The following is a 23,455-nucleotide window of genomic DNA, read 5'->3' as shown; positions in this document are numbered from 1 at the left end:
CTACACTCTCTGTGACCAAGCCATCAGGCTGCGTGGTGGCACCTGCCTCCTGAGTTTTATCGCAAATGGGGCTGTGTTTCCTGACCCCTCACTTCTGAGGGACTGCAGCTTTGACATGCTCAGACCTTAAGGGGGAGAGTCGCGCTGAGCAATGGCCAGGTGCCAGCCCACTTTCAGGAAAGTTCGTGAGACTACTCTGCTGCTGTTGCCCAGAGACTGCAGCTGGGTGCCAGCCCGCCCCAGAAAAAGTTCGCATGATCTTCTAGCTGCAAAATTTCAGGGTTTATGGAAAATCACAACACACATCTGGCACCAAGCTTTATCCTTAATGTCCTTGTTCCAACACCAGCAAATGTGGTTGTTCTTTGGGGTCCTCTGGGACCTTTGCCTTGGGGTGGCTGCATAGCCTCTACCAAAAGTCCTCCCAGCAGGGGAACCGCTTCTCCCCAGGTGGCCCAAGGACCCCTCAGACCTTGCTCTTTGCTCCTGGGGATTCACCCTTCCCACAGAGCACCACCAGGTATCAAGCTGTGGAGTTTCAGAGTGCACTCTCCCTGTTTATGGAGTCTTAATGGAATTTAAACCCTCTCCTTTCTTCTTTCTCCTTGTTTAGTCTCTGTGGCTCTTTCTACTTTCCCACTTTCTCTCCAACTGCTTTTTTTGGGGGGGGGGTGCTTTTCCCATACTCTCCCCCCATCTCTGCTTTTTCTCCACAAGCAAAAACAGCTCCCTGCCCTCTGGGGCTTCTCTCTCCTCCAGTTCACCTCTCCATGCTGCATACCTGCTGAGTTCTGTGGTTCAGGTTGTGTAGATTGTTGTGTTAATCCTCAAATCAGTTTTCTAGGTGTGCAAGATGGTTTAGTGTTGATCTGGCTGCATTTCAGGGATGAGAGATGAAAAAAAACCTTACATGCTGTTCTGCTGGCCCCTCCCTTGTTTTTCTTTTCAGAATTACTTTGGCTACTTGGGGCCTTTTGTGGTTCCACACACATTTTAGGATGGTTTGTACTAGCTCTAAGAAACAATGCTGTTGGTATTTTGATAACGATTGTATTAAATGTGTAGATTGTTTTGGGTAGTATAGAAATTTTAACAATGTTTTTCCAATCCATGAGCATGGAATGCCTTTCCATTTCTTTGTATCCTCTTTGATATCTTTCGTAAGTCTTGTATAGTTTTCAGAGTACAGATCTTTTACCTCTTTAATTAGGTTTATATTTAAGGTCTTACTGTTTTTAGTACAATTGTATATGGGATTTATTTCTTGATTTCTTTTTCTGCTGCTTTGTTATTGTTGTATAGAAATGCAGCAGTTTTCTGCATGTTGATTTTGTACCCTGCAACCTTGCTGAATTCATGTATTAGTAGTAGCAATGTTTTGGTGGATTCATTTGGGTTTTCTACATACAGTATCATGTCATCTGCAAATAGTGAAAATTTGACTTCTTCCTTGTTGACTTGTATGCCCTCTGTATTTTTCAAAGATTTTTTTTGAAAAAGTTTATTTATTTAGAGAGAGGGAGAGAGAGAGGCAGAGAGAGAGAGAATCCCAAGCAGGCTCCACATTTTCAGTGCAGAGCCTGATATGGGGCTGAATCTCACTAACTGTGAGATCATGAACTGAGTCAAAGTTGGATGTTTAACCAATTGAGCCACCCAGGTGCCCCAACCTTTATTTCTTTTTCTTGTCTGATTATGGAGGATAAGACTTCAAGTACTATGTTAAATAGTAATGGTGAGAGTGGGCATCCTTGTCTTGTTCCTGATTGTAGGGGAAAGGCTTTCAGTTTTCCCCCATTGAGGATGATATTAGCTGTGGGTCAGTATGTTAGCTGTATATGGCCTTTATGATATTGAGGTGTGTTCCAACTATCCCTAGTTTATTTAGGGCTTTAAAAATTTTTTTAACATTTATTTATTTTTGAAATAGAGACAAACAGAATATGAGCAGAGAATGGTCAGAGAGAGAGGGAGACACAGAATCCGAAGCAGGCTCCAGGCTCTGAGCTGTCAACACAGAACCTGATGCAGGGCTCGAAGTCATGAATTGTGAGATCATGACCTGAGTTGATGTCAGATGCCCAACCAACAGAGCCACCCAAGTGCCCCTGCCACCCATGTCTTTATCAAGAATGGATGCTATTTTTGTAAAATGCTTTTTCTGCATCTATTTACAGGATCATATGGTTCTTATCCTTTCTTTTATTAATATGGTGTGTCATGTTGATTGATTTGTGAATATTGAACCAGCCCTGAAACCCAGGAATAAATCTCACTTGTTCATGGTGAATAATTCTTTTCATGTACTGTTGAATTCAATTTACTAGTATCTTGGTGATAATTGGCTTTGCTCATTTTTAAAAAATGTTTATTTTTGAGAAAGAGAGCATGAGCAGAGAAGGGGCAGAGAGAGAGAGAGAGAGAGAGAGAGAGAGAGAGAGAGAGGGACCCAGGATCCAAACCAGGCTCCACACTGACAGCATCTCGAATGTGGGGCTCAAACTTATGAACCATGAGATCATGACCGAGCAGAAGTTGGAGGCTCAACTGACTAGCTTTGTTCATTTAAAAAAAATGTATTTACTCTCTTTTGTTCCAGTTGGGTAAATGCTACTGATCTGTCTCTAGTTCACTGATTGTATCTTCAGTCATGAGGTCATCCAGTGAGTATTCAAGATTTCTGTTATTATGTTTAAAGTTTTATAATTTCTGTTTAGTTCCTTTTAATAACTTTAATTTCTTTTTGAGAGTTTCTGTGTTTTCATTTATTTAAGAGAAACCACAATTAAGAGAAGCATTTTTATAATGGGTGCTTTAAAATCCATATGAGATAATTCTGAAATTTGATTCATCCCAGTGTTGGCATCTATTAATTGTCTTTTTTCATTCAAATTGTGGTATTTCTGGTTCTTTGTGTGATGAGCAATTTTGGATTGTATTTTTGATATTTTATTATAATATTCTGAACCCTACATACTATTTTATTTATCTATTTTTTTAGCAGTTGGTCTCTTCGATGAGGTGAAGCACAAGGGCATGTGATTGCGTATGTTCAGCCTCTTGCTGAGCCCTGCCAACACCATCCTGAAAAAAGTGAACACTCTACTCATGCTGCCTCATTGCAGATGGGTAGGGTGGAGTGGAAGTTCAGCTTCCTTCTCAGCCTTGATGACACCTTCACACTGAAAGTAGGGTGCTGATTCACACTGTCTTTTTGCCTTTAAGTGGAACTGTACAGTTAACCCCATCACTAGACCCTGCTATCATCAGGGAGAGGCAAACAGAGATCTGACTCATACCACTTTGTTGCTGCAGAGTCGGGCTTCCTAGTTCCATGCTAATCTTTGCTGGCCAGGGGAAGTGGGTGAGTGGGGAGGCCAACTAGCCCATCTCACACCACTTCATTCCATATCATTGATGCTAGATAGAGGTGGAGGGTCAGCTCTCCACTGGGCCCTGCTCACACAGGGAAGAAGAAGAAGAGCTCACACTACCTCTGCCTCACACAACATCATTCTGACTTGTTAATGCCAGATGGGAGTGGAGGCTTAGTTCCCCACTGGCCTCACTTACACTGTAGAGGGCCAGAGTGTTGACTAGTCCTATTTAGTACTGCCTCATTCAGTCTTGTTGCTCTCAGGTGGGTGTGGAGTTTCAGTTCCCCTTGGACCCCAATGACAGCAAGGGTGGAAGAAAGTAGAATGTAGCTTCAAATGACACCACCTCCAGGTGGGAGTGGAGGCTGGCTCAACACTGGACCTGCTGATACTACTCTGCAGAGGGAGTTGAAGCATTCCCTATTTCCACTGGATGAGAATGAAAGATCAGCTTCCCACTCAGCCCACTGACAGCATCCTGCCTGGGAAAGCAGAGTGAGATGCTTTCATTGTGTAGGGGATGGATGATCTACTCCACTTTTGGCCCTGCTGATACTATCTGATGGAGGAATTAGAGAACCACCTGCTACAGCCAGTTATGAGATGGAAGATAGCTATCTTCTGAGACCAGCCAACATTGCTATGTGTGGGAAATCATTGCAATACCACTTATGCAGGGTGGGAAGGCGGAATCGAAAATCAACTCCCTGTCTGGTTCTGCTGAAGCTGCAAAGGTTGGGGTGTGTATTTTTTCTGTTGGTGTTTCACTGGAGTAGGGAAGCTATTCCCCAGAGGTTCTCCATTGTTAGCTCATCTTTCTCCTGGTCCTTTGGTTAGGAGAAATAGCCTTTTTGGGGAGTTTTTATATTTTTGTGCCTGTTGATGGTTCTGGATTGAAAGCTTCTTAAGTTCTCTATCTGGGATATATGAGAGTTGATAGAAAACCCAGGAGTCTCACTGGCATGTTGTTCCTCAATTATTGAGGTCCCTAGGTAGTCTTCCTTCTTTCACAGCCTTCTTATGCTTGCTTGTGTTCTCGCCAGGATTTTTAGTTGTAATATCTGTGAGGAATGCTTCTACTTCATCTTTGCTGGAACAAGAAATAATAATCTTTAGTTTTTTAGGATACCTTAACTGAATATAGATTCTAAGGTGGCAGTTTATTATGTATGTATGTATGTATGTATACTTATTTATTTATGTTGAGGTATGATTGACATACAAAAATGTTATATGTATGTAATGTATTCATCTTGATGAGTTTGAAGTATATACTATGAAAAGTCACCATGAACAGTGCAATAAGCCTAACTGTCACCTCTAAAAGTATCCTTCTCTCCCTGTTTTTATTTTCTTGCTTGTGATAAGAGTATTTAACATAAGAACTACTTTTTTAACAAATTTTTAAATATTGTTCACTATTGGTACTATACTGTATAGTAGATCTCTAGGACTAATTCATTTCCTACAACATGAAACCATTTACCCTTAAATTTTTTTAAATCTTTATTTATTTTTGAGAGAGACAGAGACAGGATGCGAGTGGGTTAGGGGCAGAGAGAGAGGGAGACACAGAATCTAAAGCAGGCTCCATGCTCCGAGCTGTCAGCACAGAGCCTGATGTGGGGTTTGAACTCATGAGCTGTGAGATCATGACCTGAGCCCAAGTCGGACTCTCAACTGACTGAGCCACCCAGGTGCCCCCATTACCCTTTAATAAACACTTCCCCAAATCTCCCTCCTCCCAGTCTCTGGATTTGTTTTCCTTTTTCAAGGTTGCTTTGGCTCTTTGGGGTCTTTTGTGGTTCCATTCAAATTTTAGGAATGATTGTTCTCGCTCTGAGAAAAATGCTGTTGGTATTTTGATAGGGATTGCATTACATGGGTAGATTGCTTTGGGTAGTTTAGACATTTTTTTTTTTTTTTTGAGAGAGAAAGGTGTTGTAAGTGAGTGAGGGGCAGAGAGAGAGAGAGAGAGAGAACAGAGAGACAGACAAGTGGGGCTTACCCAAAGCAGGGCTCATGTTTTTTGCCCAAAGCAGGACTCAAGCTAACCCAAAGTGGGGCTCAAACTCATGTGTCATGATGATTGATTTGTGAGTATTGAACCACACTTGCAACCCAGGAATAAATCTCCCTTGATTGTGGTGAGTGATTTTTTGTAATGTATTGTTGGATTTGGTGTGCTAGAATTTTGCAAATAGATTCGTCAGAGATTTTGGCCTGTAATTCCCTTTTCCCGTAGTGTCTTTATCTGTTTTTGGAATTAGGGTAATGCTGGCTTCATAGAATGATTTGGAATTTTTCCTTCCTCTTGTATTTTTTGGAATAGTTTGAGAAGAATTAGGTATTAATTTTTCTTTAAACGTTTGGTACATTTTTGGTACATTTGCCTTTGTAGCCATTTGGTGCTGGACTTTTGTTTGTTTGGAGTTTTTTGATTACTGATTCAATTTTGTTGCTGGTTATTGGTCTGTTCAGGTTTTCTATTTCTTTTTGTTTCACTTTTGGTAGTATATATGTTTCTAGGAACTTGTCCATTTCTTCTAGGTTGTCCAATTTGTTGGCATGTAGTTTTTTACAATATTCTCTCTTTTAAAGTTTTTTTTTATTGTTTATTATTTTTGAGAGAGAGAGAGAGAGAGAGAGAGAGAGAGAGAGAGAGAGTGTCTGACAGCAAGCAGGGAAGGGGCAGAGGGAGAGGGAGACACAGAATCGGAAGCAGGCTCCAGGCTCTAAGCTCTCAGGACAGAACCTGATGCGGGGCCCGAACTCACAGACTGTGAGATCATGACCTGAGCTGTAGTCGGCCAGCCAACCAACTGAGCCACCCAGGCGCCCCTACGATATTCTCTTATAATTGTATTTCTGTGGTGTTGGTTATGATTTCTCCTCTCTTATTTATGATTTTATATATTTGGGTCCTTCCTCTTTTCTTTTTGATGAGTCACGCTAGAAGTTATCAATTTTATTAATTTTTTCAAAGAACTAGTTCCCTTTTTGATTTGTTCTATTATATTTTTTAGTTTCTATATCATTTATTTCTGCTCTAATCTTTATTATTTCCTTGCTTCTTCTGTCTTTAGGCTTCACTTGTTGTTCTTTTCTAGCTCCTTTAGGAGTAAGGTTAGGTGGTTTATTTGATATTTTTCTTGCTTCCTGAGTTAGACCTGTATTAGTATATACTTCCCTCTTAGGACCACTTTTGCTGCATCCCAAAGGTTTTGGACTGTTTTGTTTTCATTTTCATTTGTTTCCATGTATTCTTGTCATTTATTTTTTTATTTCCTTTTTGATTCATTCATTGTTCAGTAGCATGTTGTTTAACTTCCATGTATTTGTGGTCTTTCCAGATTTTTTCTTGTGGTTGACTTCTAGTGTCATAGTGTTGTGGTCAAAAAAGGTGCATGGTATGATTTCATTCTTTTTGTATTTGTTGAGCCTAATATGTGACCTAATATGTGATCTTATGGAGAATGTTCCATGTGTATTCCGAAAAATGTGTGCTCTGTGGAAGCATCCCATGCTCATGGATTGGAAGAGCAAACATTGTTAAAATGTCTATACTGCCCAAAGCAATCTACACATTTAATGCAATATCTGTCAAAATACCAACAGCATTTTCTCAGAACTAGAAGAAACAACCCCAAAATTTGTATGGAGCCACAAAAGACTCTGAATGGCCAGAGCAACTTTGAAAAAGAAAACAAAACTGGAGGCATCACGATTTTGAATTTCAGGCTATCTTACAAATCATCAAGATGGTATGGTACTGGCACAAAAACAGACACATAGATATATGGAACAGAATAGAAATCCAAAAATTGACTCACAACTCCGTGGCCAACTAATCTTTGACAAAACAGGAAAGAATATCCAATGGAAAAAAGACAGTCTCTTCAGCAAATGGTGTTGGGGAAACTGGACAGCAGCATGCAGAAGAATGAAACTGGACCACTTTCTTACACCATACACCACTTTCTTATGCCATACACAAAAATAAAATTAAAATGGATGAAAGACCATAACACAAAGGATCTTTAGACATTAGCCAGACATATATCTGGTGGCTACATGAAGGCATGAAGGGAGTGCGTGTGGTTTCAAGGAATGTCAGGGAGTTACAGCAAGTGTTGTGTATAAGCTGTTTTTTGGGGGATCATTGAGCTCTGTATCTCATAATGCTATTGCATTCAATAGCCTTGAGATCAGAACATTGCTGACATTTTATCTATTACCCCATTCACCCTCTAGGACTTAAAATACACTGTCTAGAAATGACTCCACGGCATTTTCTGTCAACTTTTTTTTTAAAAAAAGCTTTTTATTTTAATTCCAGTTAGTTAATATAAACTGTTATATTAGTTTCAGGTGGTGTAGAATACAGTAATTCAACACCTTCATACATCACTCTGTGCTCATCACAAGTACATTTCTTTTCTTTTTTTCAATTTTTTTAACATTTTATTTATTTTTGAGACAGGGAGAGACAGAGCATGAACAGGGGAGGGTCAGAGAGAGGGAGACACAGAATCTGAAACAGGCTCCAGGCTCTGAGCTGTCAGCACAGAGCCCAACACGGGGCTCAAACTCACGGACCGCGAGATCATGACCTGAGCTGAAGTCGGCCGCTTAACCGACTGAGCCACCCAGGCGCCCCGTCACAAGTGCATTTCTTAATCCCCATCACCTATTTAACCCATCCCTCCACCCACCTCCTCTGGTAGCCATTGGTCTGTTCTCTATGGTTAAGAGTCTGTGTCTTGATTTTTCTTTCTTTCTTTCTTTCTTTCTTTCTTTCTTTCTTTCTTTCTTTCTTTTTCTTTCTTTCTTTCTTTCTTCCTTCCTTCCCCCTTTGCTTGTTTGTTTTGTTTCTTAAATTCCACATATGGGTGAAATCATTGGTATTTGTCTTTCTCTGACTGACTTATTTTGCTTAGCTCCAGCTATGTCATTGCAAATGGCAAGATTTCATTCTTTTTAATGGCTGAATAAATGTTCTCGTGTGTGTGTGTGTGTGTGTGTGTGTGTGTGTGTGTGTATCACACATCTTCTTTATCCATTCATCAATTGATGGATACTTGGGCTGTTTCCATATCTTGGCTATTGTAAATAATGGTGCTATAAACATAGGGGTGCATGTATTCCTTTTTTTAAAGTTCATTTATTTATTTTTGAGAGAGAGAGCAAGAAAGAGAGGACACAAGCAGGGAAGGGACAGAGAGAGAGGAAGAGAGAGTAAATGCTGTTATCTCAGCACAGAGCACAATGGGGGGCTTGAACCCATGAACTGCAAGATCATGACCTGAGCCAAAACCAAGAGTCAGACATTTAACTGACTGAGCCCCCCAGACATCCCTATATTTATTCCTTTTATTCAGTGTTCTTGTATTCTTTGGGTAAATACCCAGGAGTGCAATTGTTGGATCATAAGGTAGTTCTATTTTTAACTTTTTGAGGAATCTCCATGCTGTTTTCCACAGCAGCCACACCACTGTGGTATTTCCACTAATGGTGCATGAGTGTTCCCTTTTCTCCATATCCTTGCCAAGACTTGTTGTTTCTTGTGTTTTTGATTTTAGCCATTCTGACAAGTGAAAGATGATATCTCATTGTAGTTTTGATTTGCCTTTTTTTTTCTTTGAAGATTCCTTATTTTGCCTTAATTTTTGAAAGATATTTTCACTGGGCATAGAATTCTAGGTCAATAGAATTCTTCCCAGTATTTTAAAGCTGCCATACCATTGTCTTCTGGGTGGAATAATTTCTTTTGAGAAATCTACTGAAATTCTCATGCTTGTTTTTTTTAATGAGTAGTTTGTTTTTTCTTGGAATGATTTCATCAAATATTCTTATTTTGGTTTTTGTAAGTTTTATATGATATATCTAAGTGTGTGTGTGTGTGTGTGTGTGTGTGTGTGTGTGTGTGTTTGGGGGGGGAGGGGGGAGAGATGTTTGTGTGTATCATTCATCCTGATATTCTGCAATGGGTTCTCTGGTTTTCTTGGGTCTGTGTTTTGTTTTCTTTCATTACGATTGGAAAATTACCTGACATCACTTCAGATATTTCTTTCTGCCCAATTTTCTCTTTTCTTTTGGGAGTTCTATTGCACATATTTTTGAGTGTTTTATATTGTCCAATTGCTCTGAAATGGTCTACTTTTTTTCCCATACTTTTTTCTCTTTGTACTTAATTTGGATAATTTCTGTTGACTTGTATTCACTTTCACTGATTCTTTCCTAAACTGTGTCCAGTAGGCTTATGAACCCATTACAGAGTTTTTTATTTTTGTTCATGTAGATGTTAGTGCTAGCGTTCCATTATGCTAAACACACACACACACACACACACACACACACACACACACACACAAACTTTCTCTCTTTCTGTTAAAGTTTCCCAACTGTTCATGCGTGTTGTCCACTTTGCTCATTAAATCTTTTAACAGAGCAATTGTAATTATTTTATAGTCCTTGAATAATAATTCCAACATATGTGTCATCTCAGAGTTAGGTTCAAAATTGTGTTTTGATAATGAGTTGCTTCTTCTTGATTTTTTGTGTGCATTATAATTTAAAAAATGTTTACTTATTTATTTTTGGGGGGGGGGTAGGGACAGAGAGAGAGGGAGGCAGAATCCCAAGCAGGTACTGTTCTGTCAGTGCAGAGTATGTCATGGGGCTCGAATGAACCACAAAATCATGATCTGAGCCAAAATCAAGAGTTGGACGCATAACTGACTGAGCCATTCAGGTGCCCTTGTATTGTAATCTTTGATTGTATGTTGGACATTACATGTATACAAATAGTAGAGACTGAGATAAATAGTATTTATATACAGAAGTGGAGAAATGGGTGTGTATTTTATTCTGTAAAGATAATGATAGGTTTATTCATCCTAGTCAGGAGTTGAACTGAATTTAGTTTTTGTTGTTGCTATCAATAATTTCAGTGCACCATAATCTTCAAAATCCTTCCATTATGGGCTTGTAATATCTTGTGTATAGTGTGGTGGCTCAGTTGCTAAATTCACTGATGTTGATCTGGAAAAATGTCTCAGAGAAGGGGAATGCAGTGGCAGATGTGATGATGTAGGCATTTGAAAAATACAGGGAAATAAATGCCTACAAAGATGGTAGAGTTGATTGGTTACTGCCAAGTTATATTGATGCCTTGATGAGGGATAATGAGAGTTAAGGGATGTTAACAAGCAGTTAGTGGCTATGAATGAGAGCCAGAGGGTCTACTTATGTTGTAAATTACAAAGAGGCCCTTATCTCCTGTAGTTGAAGGGCAGACATAGTTGAGTGACATGTTGATCTACTTGTTAGAAGTATAGAACTCCAGAGACATTTCAATGCTCATCCAAGGCAGATCAGTTATGAAACTCAAGACCCTAATGGGGAAAACATGGGTACTGGAAACATGGAAAAGGCACATATGGATGAATGCTTGTGAGGATTTTGACTTTGTTGCTTGCTATTAACAATTTGGATTTGTAGAGGTGGCCCACTCTTCCCTACCAAGAGTTAGCTGAAAGATGCTTCTGAGGCCTCTCTCTTATAAGGCACCAGATGCTTCTTCCTCAGTTCTTCTCCTGGATGCCAGGCTGGTAACTAGTATTATCCATCTGAGGACATACTGGGCTTGGCGAAGGAGGGAAGAACATATACACTAGAAAAATTGAAAGAGTTGGCTAGCTTGTACTGGCAGAAGTCAGAAAAGTGTCTCTGGGATTGGATTTTGGTCAGGGTCCCAGAATATAATAGTGGCTGAGGAAGAATTTATTGACATCCTCAAGATGTGGGATTTTGCATCTTAGCAACAACCCCATTTCACTGCTGGGGTGGCTTTTAGAACCTGAAAAAGTGATTTCCAACAACACTGAGTGATGTGGAAATACCTGACTTTCCCTGAAGGATGGTAATGGAAGGAACAAAAAGGCTGAAGGAGGTAAGCATAATGGAATGATGTAAGAGCATTAGATTCACTAGAAGATTTGTTCTACAGGAGGGTCAATAGGATACATTCACTGAGGACATAAGGAATATGCTGCTGAGAGGGACATCAGCATCACTAAAAGTTCAATAATGACACTCATTCACTGGGGATGATAGTAGGACAGATGGTCACAGAGTTGGGCTTGTTAATTTTCATGGTGATAATGGGCCCTTAGGAGTAGAGGCCATGTGGCTCTACTTGACTGCCAGAAGCATTTACCAGAAGGATTGGCAAAGTCAGAGGGGCAGCCAAGGGACTTGAACTGCAGGAAGTTGTGGAGATAGTTAATAGACCATAGTATCCTAAAGCCTCCCTAAGTAGCATCTGTAACTCTTCCAACTTCCTCAGTCTCATCTACAAATGTACAGTAAAACCTTGGATTGCAAGGAACTTGTTCTGTGTGTGTTACACAAGATGGACAAACATTTCTAATAAATTTTAACTTGATAAATGAGCAACGTCTTGCAATATGAGTAGTATGTGATGCAGAATGTCACATGATCACAACTGAGCCAATGGTTCTTCTCTCTCTCTCACTGTGGGATGGTGGGTGATCATCTCCCATGCTTGGATGCTCAGTCTCAGGCCACAGTGTTGGGCAGAAATCAGTGATTTTATAGAACTTTGGAAGGTGCCCACAACTGGCATCTGACTTTTGCTTCCAACTGTTGCATCGTGAGCAACAGCAAGAGGTTATGGAGGAGATCTTGTCTGCAGAGGAGGAGAAAAAGTTGGGGGAATCCCTCACTTCAAATGAGATTAGAAAGATGTGTAAAATGTGGGAAACAGTGAAAAATTTTGTAGAAAAGCACCACCCGAATAAGACTGTAGCAGTGTGAGTGATGAATCTGTTTAACGACAATGCAATATCACTTTTCAACGAAATCTTCAAAAGGAGGCGAAGCAAGTGTCATTGGATAGCTTCTAAAGCTGCATGAAAAGTAAAAGATTCCATTAAGCCAATAGGTATCAGTGATTCTGTTAGTGATAGTGAAAGTTGTCCTACACAATAGCCCTCCTTTCTCTTGTCTCCCTCATACCAGCCATGAGGGTTTTCAAAGGCAAATTCAGGTTAATTTGTTTATTTTTCTTTATATTTTGTATTTTCTTGATTATTTTGTATTGTATTACATTACAGTATTGTAATAGTTTTTATGAATATTTTTGGGTTATAGAACGAATCATCTGAGTTTCCCTTATTTCTTATGGGGAAATTCACCTTGATATACAAGTACTTTGGATTGCAAGCATGTTTCTAGAATGAATTATGCTCAAAAACCGAGGATTTACTGTGTTCTTTAAAAGTCAGGCACACTTTGCCACACTCCAGCTTCTATAGATTTTAATCATTGTCAACATGGCCTAAGATAATCTCTTCGTCGATTTTTCCTTTAAATGGAATCCAAATCATTCTGATTTCAGCTCTCAAATGAGTCAGAAATGTCCTTGATCGTGAAATTCCATCCTGTCCTTTACAGTAGGAAATATTTTCTATAGGAGATGCCAGAAAGAGGCAACCTTTAAGAGCTGCCAGAGGGAGAAACTTCAGAAAGCAAATAGTTGAAAACCTGAGAAAGATGATCTGAAGTATAATTTGTGTGTGTGTGACATCATGAATAATATTTTCTGGAAAGTATGGAGGAATTTCTGAAAAAATGGGCTTACAACTTTTTGATAGTGATTGGTAAGACTAATAGCTTTTCATGGGAAAACAGACTTAAACATTCAGCTGATCACCCGATTTATGATAAGCAAAATAATTTTTAATCAGATTGTTCTTTTTTATATGTAGTCCAAAAATATTATTTTCCTAATTTCCCCTCTTATTTCCCCCTAATATTTCCCCTTAATTTCCCCCTTATATGTACCAGAAAAAGGATCTTTGAATATCTTTCTCTTGCTTGCAAATTTAAAACAAAATTTTGATGCATGCTCACAATTGATTCATATGAGAAATTACTTTAAAGGAGATATCAGGGGCGCCTGGGTGGCTCAGTCAGTTAAGCATCTGACTTTGGTTCAGGTCATGATCTCACAGTTCATGAGTTTGAGCCATGCATCGGGCTCTCTGCTGTCAGCACAGAGACTGCCTTGGATCCTCTGTCCATCCTCTTTCTTTGCCCCTCCCCCATTTGCACTCTTTCTCTCTCAAAAATAAATAAAAACATTAAAAAAGAGATATCAGAAGCTCAAGTTATCAGTTAGAGTACCTTCAAGAATTTCATTCAAAATTTCTATTGATTTTGAGGCCATTAAAATGAATAAAGATGCACTATTTTTCTGGTCACATCCTTGAAGGCTTGTTTTACTTGTTTGTTCCTTAAGGTGTAAATGAATGGGTTCAATAAAGGAGCAACCGAAGTATTGAGAACAGCTATCCCCTTATTGAAGGCAACCCCTTCTTTAGCTGAGGGTTTTATGTACATGAAGATGCAGCTGCCATAAGAGAGGGAGATGACAATCATGTGGGAAGAACACGTGGAAAAAGCCTTTTTCCTTTGCTGAGCTGAGGGGATCTTGAGAATGGTCCAGATGATGTTTGTGTAGGAGAGAATCACCAGCACCAGAGTGACCACCAAGGTCACAACTGCTAAGATAAAGTCAACCAGCTCCAGAAATCTTGTGTCTGAGCAAGATATTTCTAGGAGGGGTCCATAGTCACAGTAATAATGATTCAGCATGTTGGAGGCACAGAAATCCAGCTGACTGGTCAGGATGATTGGGGATATGATGATTAGGAATCCAGCCAACCAAGAGCAGAGGACCAGCTGGATGCAGACTCTGCTGCTCATAATGGTCATGTAATGCAGGGGTTTGCATATGGCCACATAGCGGTCAAAGGACATGGCAGCCAGAAGGTAAAACTCTGTGGCTCCGAAGAAGATGGCAAAGAAATACTGAGTGAAGCAGCCAGCAAAGCTGATGCTCTTGTTTCCAGTTGTGATGCTGAAGAGCAGCCTGGGAGTAAAAGTGGTTGTAAAGGAAATTTCTAAGAAGGAGAAATTCCGGAGGAAGAAATACATGGGAGTCTGGAGGTGGGAATCCAGTAGAGTAAGGGTGATGATTGTCAGGTTTCCAATGATGCTGAATATGTAGGTGAGGAAGAGAAATATAAAGATTACAAGTTGGATCTCCAGGGTGTCTGATAGTCCCAGCAGAATGAATTCTGTCAGAAAGGTTTCGTTTTTCATTGCTAACCTTTGCTGCCTGAGAAGCTGAGAAGGAGATAAATGAGTGATGAGAAAGACAGGAAATCTCAGAAATATTGAGTGAGAATGTGGATTTACTATGGAATTTGTTCATGGGAAATTCTTTTGTCCACCTGACAGAAAGAGAATGTTTGTTTCAATCTAGCCCTTCACAAAATTTGCTAAAGTTCCCATATAGGAGGCTTTATTTCTAAGACCCTTTCCTTAGAACAACACATGGCCACCTGGACTTCTTAATGCATGCCTTGCATTTTAATTTTTATTCTCTTAATCTTACTTTTCCTTTCATATCTATGCAACTCCTTTCCTATTATAGAACAGCCTTAATGCTTTAGCTGTTTGCTTCTTTGCTGTCCTCTCCCACATATTTGGCACCTGTCCTATCCTTTTGCTATCCTTTTGCTCTGCCTGATAACAATCCCCAACCCTCCAGTGCAGGAGTGAATAGCTCTTTTTACATGTCCTGGCTTTTGTGCCTGGCAGCAGGGCTTGAGAAAGCTTTGGAATTTTGAGTTCTTTTCTGTATGAATCCCTTTCTCCTAGTTTTAACTGACAGGAGAGAGATAACAGCTAATAATTCCAATAAAACTTGCTTTAACTCCTTTAAATATTCAGGGAGGAATGTTTATCTGCATCTGGATCCCTTCTTATGCTCTTTCACTCTCTAAGACATAGATGCAACTCTGGTATAGAAAACTAGGGAAAAGTCAGCCTGGTTCCTTACAGATTAATGAGGATTCCTCCGAGGAAATAACTTGCTAGATGCAAGGATCCTTTTGGGCATTTCCCTTTTGTTTTGATCTTCCTGATTCCCAGAAACTACAGAATATCAAGGTCTCTTCTGAACTGGGTGCTTATCTGGAACAGATTCACAGTGGAGCCCATCCATGAACCTGGACCATTGTTATCATTGGACTATAAGGTCCAGAAAATGTCATGTTCTGACTGGGAGGCTCAGGCTTTTGTTCACCAGCCTTTGGTTTTTGAAGAATTTCTCTATATTGTCATTAAAAAACTTACATTCATATTTCACATAAATGCCAGCACAAGTGTACATATTTAATTGTTCAAAGGTGTTCATTTTATCATTGTAGTAGTGAAAAGCTATAAATAATAATAATTCCACCAACGGGTGAATGGCTAAGTAAATTATAATTATTCCTATTTGGAATAAAATGGGAAATTTGATTTGTACTGGCTTGGATATGATTACAATATATTCCTAGTGAAATAAACAGGTTGGTATTCATTACATATAGTATGATTTTTATCAGTGTAGGGAACTGGAAATTTATATGTATATTTCTAAGTGCATGGAAATAATCTGGAAGAATACCAAATGGTCAATGATAGTTATTTCTGGAATGCTACTGCACAAAGGGTGGAAGATTTTCCCTTTTACGTTATACCCATTTTGGTCATTAACATTTTTTAAAAAACAAGATTTTTTTAAAAGTAGGCTCCATGCCACCCAGGCACCCCTAAAAAACAAGATTTTTAATGTTAGAAAACAAAAGTAGAAATCATAATCAGATTTTCTAATCCATCACCACAGCCGGGTAACATTGATGACTGTGGATGTACTCACTTTTGATACTCAGGAAAGATGATGAGGGATTTTACCTCTCGATGCTATGAATCAAAATTGAGATGTCAGATGTGGATGAAAAAGTAGAATAAAATGTAACATACTTTCTTTTCTAATGCTGATCCATGCTGTGTTTTCTTGCAAAGTATACAAGCTTCTTGAGCACTGGTGTGAAAAGAAATAGTTTCTAGCTCTCACTTGCTACTGCTCTTTCTACAGTTGATTCAAATTAGAATTGGATCCATAATTCTTGAAAATGCTGCCTTATATAAGCTAATGGAAATCTTTATTCTTTGAAGTCTCATTTTCTCCATTTTGTCTAAAGACTTGTTGTGGATTTCTTTGTGATTTTCTACCAGTTTGAGTGATACACACTTTATCTACTTTACTCAGCAGAGACATTAAGGGATAAATTATGCCCTGGGGACCCAGGTCTAGAAAATTTTAGTTAGTCCTTAGAAGAAATAATGTTGGGGATTAACATTTGACAGGTAACTGGGGATAATATTCCCAACAGACTCATGAGGAAGTTGCCACAAGAGTGTCAGTTACAGGATAAAAGCCTTGTGGGAACTGAGACAATAATGATGATAACAATAGTTAAAAAAATGCAACAATGTCAGTTTTTTGAGTGGTTTACTTGAGCTGGGCAGATTTGTAGCAACGTCCATTCCTCTTATTTATTTTTTTTTATTTTTTTTTATTTTTTTTTATTTTTTAATATATGAAATTTACTGTCAAATTGGTTTCCATACAACACCCAGTGCTCATCCCAAAAGGTGCCCTCCTCAATACCCATCACCCACCCTGCCCTCCCTCCCACCCCCCATCAACCCTCAGTTTGTTCTCAGTTTTTAACAGTCTCTAATGCTTTGGCTCTCTCCCACTCTAACCTCTTTTTTTTTTTTTTTTTTCCTTCCCCTCCCCCATGGGTTTCTGTTATGTTTCTCAGGATCCACATAAGAGTGAAACCATATGGTATCTGTCTTTCTCTGTATGGCTTATTTCACTTAGCATCACACTCTCCAGTTCCATCCATGTTGCTACAAAAGGCCATATTTCATTTTTTCTCATTGCCACGTAGTATTCCATTGTGTATATAAACCACAATTTCTTTATCCATTCATCAGTTGATGGACATTTAGGCTCTTTCCATAATTTGGCTATTGTTGAGAGTGCCGCTATAAACATTGGGGTACAGGTGCCCCTATGCATCAGTACTCCTGTATCCCTTGGGTAAATTCCTAGCAGTGCTATTGCTGGGTCATAGGGTAGGTCTATTTTTAATTTTCTGAGGAACCTCCACACTGCTTTCCAGAGCGGCTGCACCAATTTGCATTCCCACCAACAGTGCAAGAGGGTTCCTGTTTCTCCACATCCTCTCCAGCATCTATAGTCTCCTGATTTCTTCATTTTGGCCACTCTGACTGGCGTGAGGTGGTATCTGAGTGTGGTTTTGATTTGTATTTCCCTGATAAGGAGCGACGTTGAACATCTTTTCATGTGCCTGTTGGCCATCCGGATGTCTTCTTTAGAGAAGTGTCTATTCATGTTTTCTGCCCATTTCTTCACTGGGTTATTTGTTTTTCGGGTGTGGAGTTTGATGAGCTCTTTATAGATTTTGGATACTAGCCCTTTGTCCGATGTGTCATTTGCAAATATCTTTTCCCATTCCGTGGGTTGCCTTTTAGTTTTGTTGGTTGTTTCCTTTGCTGTGCAGAAGCTTTTTATCTTCATAAGGTCCCAGTAATTCACTTTTGCTTTTAATTCCCTTGCCTTTGGGGATGTGCCGAGTAAGAGATTGCTACGGCTGAGGTCAGAGAGGTCTTTTCCTGCTTTCTCCTCTAAGGTTTTGATGGTTTCCTGTCTCACATTCAGGTCCTTTATCCATTTTGAGTTTATTTTTGTGAATGGTGTGAGAAAGTGGTCTAGTTTCAACCTTCTGCATGTTGCTGTCCAGTTCTCCCAGCACCATTTGTTAAAGAGACTGTCTTTTTTCCATTGGATGTTCTTTCCTGCTTTGTCAAAGATGAGTTGGCCATACGTTTGTGGGTCTAGTTCTGGGGTTTCTATTCTATTCCATTGGTCTATGTGTCTGTTTTTATGCCAATACCATGCTGTCTTGATGATGACAGCTTTGTAGTAGAGGCTAAAGTCTGGGATTGTGATGCCTCCTGCTTTGGTCTTCTTCTTCAAAATTACTTTGGCTATTCGGGGCCTTTTGTGGTTCCATATGAATTTTAGGATTGCTTGTTCTAGTTTCGAGAAGAATGCTGGTGCAATTTTGATTGGGATTGCATTGAATGTGTAGATAGCTTTGGGTAGTATTGACATTTTGACAATATTTATTCTTCCAATCCATGAGCAGGGAATGTCTTTCCATTTCTTTATATCTTCTTCAATTACCTGCATAAGCTGTCTATAGTTTTCAGCATACAGATCTTTTACATCTTTGGTTAGATTTATTCCTAGGTATTTTATGCTTCTTGGTGCAATTGTGAATGGGATCAGTTTCTTCATTTGTCTTTCTGTTGCTTCATTGTTAGTGTATAAGAATGCAACTGATTTCTGCACATTGATTTTGTATCCTGCAACTTTGCTGAATTCATGTATCAGTTCTAGCAGACTTTTGGTGGAGTCTATCGGATTTTCCATGTATAATATCATGTCATCTGCAAAAAGCGAAAGCTTGACTTCATCTTTGCCAATTTTGATGCCTTTGATTTCCTTTTGTTGTCTGATTGCTGATGCTAGAACTTCCAGCACTATATTAAACAGCAGCGGTGACAGTGGGCATCCCTGTCGTGTTCCTGATCTCAGGGAAAAAGCTCTCAGTTTTTCCCCGTTGAGGATGATGTTAGCTGTGGGCTTTTCATAAATGGCCTTTATGATCTTTAAGTATGTTCCTTCTATCCCGACTTTCTCAAGGGTTTTTATTAAGAAAGGGTGCTGGATTTTGTCAAAGGCCTTTTCTGCATCGATTGACAGGATCATATGGTTCTTCTCTTTTTTTTTGTTAATGTGATGTATCACGTTGATCGATTTGCGAATGTTGAACCAGCCCTGCATCCCAGGAATGAATCCCACTTGATCATGGTGAATAATTCTTTTTATATGCTGTTGAATTCGATTTGCTAGTATCTTATTAAGAATTTTTGCATCCATATTCATCAGGGATATTGGCCTGTAGTTCTCTTTTTTTACTGGGTCTCTGTCTGGTTTAGGAATCAAAGTAATACTGGCTTCATAGAATGAGTCTGGAAGTTTTCCTTCCCTTTCTATTTCTTGGAATAGCTTGAGAAGGATAGGTATTATCTCTGCTTTAAATGTCTGGTAGAACTCCCCTGGGAAGCCATCTGGTCCTGGACTCTTATTTGTTGGGAGATTTTTGATAACCGATTCAATTTCTTCGCTGGTTATGGGTCTGTTCAAGCTTTCTATTTCCTCCTGATTGAGTTTTGGAAGAGTGTGGGTGTTTAGAAATTTGTCCATTTCTTCCAGGTTGTCCAATTTGCTGGCATATAATTTTTCATAGTATTCCCTGATAATTGTTTGTATCTCTGAGGGATTGGTTGTAATCATTCCATTTTCATTCATGATTTTATCTATTTGGGTCATCTCCCTTTTCTTTTTGAGAAGCCTGGCTAGAGGTTTGTCAATTTTGTTTATTTTTTCAAAAAACCAACTCTTGGTTTCGTTGATCTGCTCTACAGTTTTTTTAGATTCTATATTGTTTATTTCTGCTCTGATCTTTATGATTTCTCTTCTTCTGCTGGGTTTAGGCTGCCTTTGCTGTTCTGCTTCTATTTCCTTTAGGTGTGCTGTTAGATTTTGTATTTGGGATTTTTCTTGTTTCTTGAGATAGGCCTGGATTGCAATGTATTTTCCTCTCAGGACTGCCTTCGCTGCATCCCAAAGCGTTTGGATTGTTGTATTTTCATTTTCGTTTGTTTCCATATATGTTTTAATTTCTTCTCTAATTGCCTGGTTGACCCACTCATTTGTTAGTAGGGTGTTCTTTAACCTCCATGCTTTTGGAGGTTTTCCAGACTTTTTCCTGTGGTTGATTTCAAGCTTCATAGCATTGTGGTCTGAAAGTATGCATGGTATAATTTCAATTCTTGTAAACTTATGAAGGGCTGTTTTGTGACCCAGTATATGATCTATCTTGGAGAATGTTCCATGTGCACTCGAGAAGAAAGTATATTCTGTTGCTTTGGGATGCAGAGTTCTAAATATATCTGTCAAGTCCATCTGATCCAATGTATCATTCAGGGCCCTTGTTTCTTTATTGACTGTGTGTCTAGATGATCTATCCATTTCTGTAAGTGGGGTGTTAAAGGCCCCTGCAATGACCACATTCTTATCAATAAGGTTGCTTATGTTTATGAGTAATTGTTTTATATATCTGGGGGCTCGGGTATTTGGCGCATAGACATTTATAATAGTTAGCTCTTCCTGGTGGATAGACCCTGTGATTATTATATAATGCCCTGCTTCATCTCTTGTTACAGCCTTTAATTTAAAGTCTAGTTTGTCTGATATAAGTATGGCTACTCCAGCTTTCTTTTGGCTTCCAGGAGCATGATAGATAGTTCTCCATCCCCTCACTCTCAATCTAAAGATGTCCTCAGATCTAAAATGAGTCTCTTGTAGACAGCAAATAGATGGGTCTTGTTTTTTTATCCATTCTGATACCCTATGTCTTTTAGTTGGTGCATTTAATCCATTTACATTCAGTGTTATTATAGAAAGATATGGGTTTAGAGTCATTGTGATGTCTGTATGTTTTATGCTTGTAGTGATGTCTCTGGTACTTTGTCTCACAGGATCCCCCTTAGGATCTCTTGTAGGGCTGGTTTCGTGGTGACAAATTCCTTCAGTTTTTGTTTGTTTGGGAAGACCTTTATCTCTCCTTCTATTCTAAATGACAGACTTGCTGGATAAAGGATTCTCGGCTGCATATTTTTTCTGCTTAGCACACTGTAGATATCGTGCCAAGCCTTTCTGGCCTGCCAAGTTTCAAAGGAGAGATCAGTCACGAGTCTTATAGGTCTCCCTTTATATGTGAGGGCACGTTTATCCCTTGCTGCTTTCAGAATTTTCTCTTTATCCTTGTATTTTGCCAGTTTCACTATGATATGTCGTGCAGAAGATCGATTCAAGTTACGTCTGAAGGGAGTTCTCTGTGCCTCTTGGATTTCAATGCCTTTTTCCTTCCGCAGTTCAGGGAAGTTCTCAGCTATAATTTGTTCAAGTACCCCTTCAGCACCCTTCCCTCTCTCTTCCTCCTCTGGGATACCAATTATGCGTATATTATTTTTTTTTAGTGTATCACTTAGTTCTCTAATTTTCCCCTCATACTCCTGGATTTTTTTATCTCTCTTTTTCTCAGCTTCCTCTTTCTCCATAACTTTATCTTCTAGTTCACCTATTCTCTCCTCTGCCTCTTCAAGCCGAGCCATCGTGGATTCCATTTTGTTTTGCAATTCTTTAAAGCGTTTTTCAACTCCTCGTGACTGTTCCTTAGTCCCTCGATCTTTGTGGCAAGAGATTCTCTGCTGTCCTGTATACTGTTTTCAAGCCCTGCGATTAATTTTATGACTATTATTCTAAATTCACTTTCTGTTATATTATTTAAATCTTTTTTGATCAGTTCGTTAGCTGTTGTTATTTCCTGGAGATTCTTCTGAGGGGAATTCTTCCGTTTGGTCATTTTGGAGAGTCCCTGGCGTGGTGAGGACCTGCAGTGCACTTCCCCTGTGCTGTGGTGTATAACTGGAGTTAGTGGGCGGGGCCGCAGTCCGACCCGACGTCTGCCCCCAGCCCACTGCTGGGGCCACAGTCAGACTGGTGTGTGCCTTCTCTTCCCCTCTCCTAGGGGCGGGATTCACTGTGGGGTGGCGTGTCCCGTCTGGGCTACTTGCACACTGCCAGGCTTGTGTTGCTGGGGATCTGGCGTATTAGCTGGGGTGGGTAGGCAAGGTGCACGGGGGCTGGAGGGGCAGGCTTAGCTCGCTTCTCCTTAGGTGATCCACTTCAGGAGGAGCCCTGTGGCAGCGGGAGGGAGTCAGATCCGCTGCCTGAGGTTTGGCTCCGCAGAAGCACAGAGTTGGGTGTTTGCGCGGAGCGAGCAAGTTCTCTGGCAGGAACTGGTTCCCTTTGGGATTTGGGCTGGGGGATGGGCGGGGGAGATGGCACTGGTGAGCGCCTTTGTTCCCCGCCAAGCTGAGCTCTGCCGTCCGGGGCCTCAGCAGCTCTCCCTCCCTTTGTCCTCCAGCCTTCCCGCTTTCCGAGCAGAGCTGTTACCTTCTGACCTCCCAGACGCTAAGTCGCGCTTGCTGTCGGAACACAGTCCGTCCGGCCCCTCCGCTTTTGCCAGCCAGACTCGGGGGCTCTGCTTGGCCAGCGAGCCGCCCCTCCGCCCCAGCTCCCTCCCGCCAGTCCGTGGAGCGCGCACCGCCTCGCCGCCCTTCCTACCCTCTTCCGTGGGCCTCTCGTCTGCGCTTGACTCCGGAGACTCCCTTCTGCTAATCCTCTGGCGGTTTTCTGGGTTCTTTAGGCAGGTGTAGGTGGAATCTAAGTGATCGGCAGGACGCGCTGTGAGCCCCACGTCCTCCTACGCCGCCATCTTCCGGCACTCCCCCATTCTTCTTATTTTATGCTTACAACAATATTTGAGGCAGTAGCTATTATTAAGCTCTCAGGTCACCTACTTTAGTAGGTATGTGATCTTCAGCAAGTTACCTAGCCTCTCTGTGTCTCAGTTGCTTCGTCTCTAAAATGGTGGTAAGAATAGTACCTATATCATAAATTTGTCATATGAACTAATAAATGTGTAAATGTATGTAGAGTGCTTAGAAAAGTGCTTGGAATATGATAAATATAAGACAAATTACTATTATTGCTATTACTGTTTTGTCCATTTTGTAGATGAGGGAATTAAATATCCAGAAGTTATGTAACTTTTCCAAAGTCACATAGCAGGTACCTTGAATTATTGGGATTTGAGAACAGGTATGTCTAATTCTGCAGCATGCTCCATTTCTCTTCAGGAGCATGAGGCATGTAGAAGTAGCGTTTGCTTCCTATTGTCAGTGGCATTAATATATTGCCATAGGGAAAGCTCAGGATTTATTTCAGAACAACCTCTTTCCTTCTTGTGTTGGACTATTGTTCTTGATTTCTGTTTTCTGACAGAAGGCAGGATACTCTACATCCCTCTACCTTTTCTCCATGGGATTGAACTTCTTTCCTTCATGGCCCCTCACTATTTCCT

At 40.1% G+C, this 23,455-nt stretch overlaps 1 protein-coding gene across 1 annotated transcript; it reads right to left on the bottom strand.

Annotated features, from left to right (window-relative positions):
• Positions 1–3,617: 3,617 nt before the first annotated feature.
• On the bottom strand, positions 3,618–14,577 carry LOC122225411 (olfactory receptor 6C4-like). The gene is made up of 2 exons (XM_042948319.1): positions 13,653–14,577; positions 3,618–3,773 (listed from the first exon to the last, which is right to left on the bottom strand). Exons 1-2 carry the CDS (start codon positions 14,568–14,570, stop codon positions 3,618–3,620), a joined length of 1,074 nt encoding a protein of 357 aa, XP_042804253.1. The 5' UTR covers positions 14,571–14,577.
• Between the last annotated feature and the right edge of the window lie 8,878 nt (positions 14,578–23,455).

Source organism: Panthera leo, chromosome B4 (genome assembly GCF_018350215.1).
Source record: "Panthera leo isolate Ple1 chromosome B4, P.leo_Ple1_pat1.1, whole genome shotgun sequence".
In the NCBI taxonomy this organism is placed as follows: Eukaryota; Metazoa; Chordata; class Mammalia; order Carnivora; family Felidae; genus Panthera; species Panthera leo.
Note: the sequence above shows the minus strand (reverse complement) of the source record. Positions and strands in the feature narration are given on the sequence as shown.

Excerpts from the sequence above, each read along its gene's own strand:
- LOC122225411 (XM_042948319.1), bottom strand. The coding sequence starts at position 14,570 with ATGAAAAACGAAACCTTTCTGACAGAATTCATTCTGCTGGGACTATCA. Across the intron at positions 3,774-13,652 it reads AGGATGTGACCAGAAAAATA|AGTAGTATCAGCAGGTCCAG; the intron begins GTGCATCTTTAT and ends CTCCCTCTGCAG.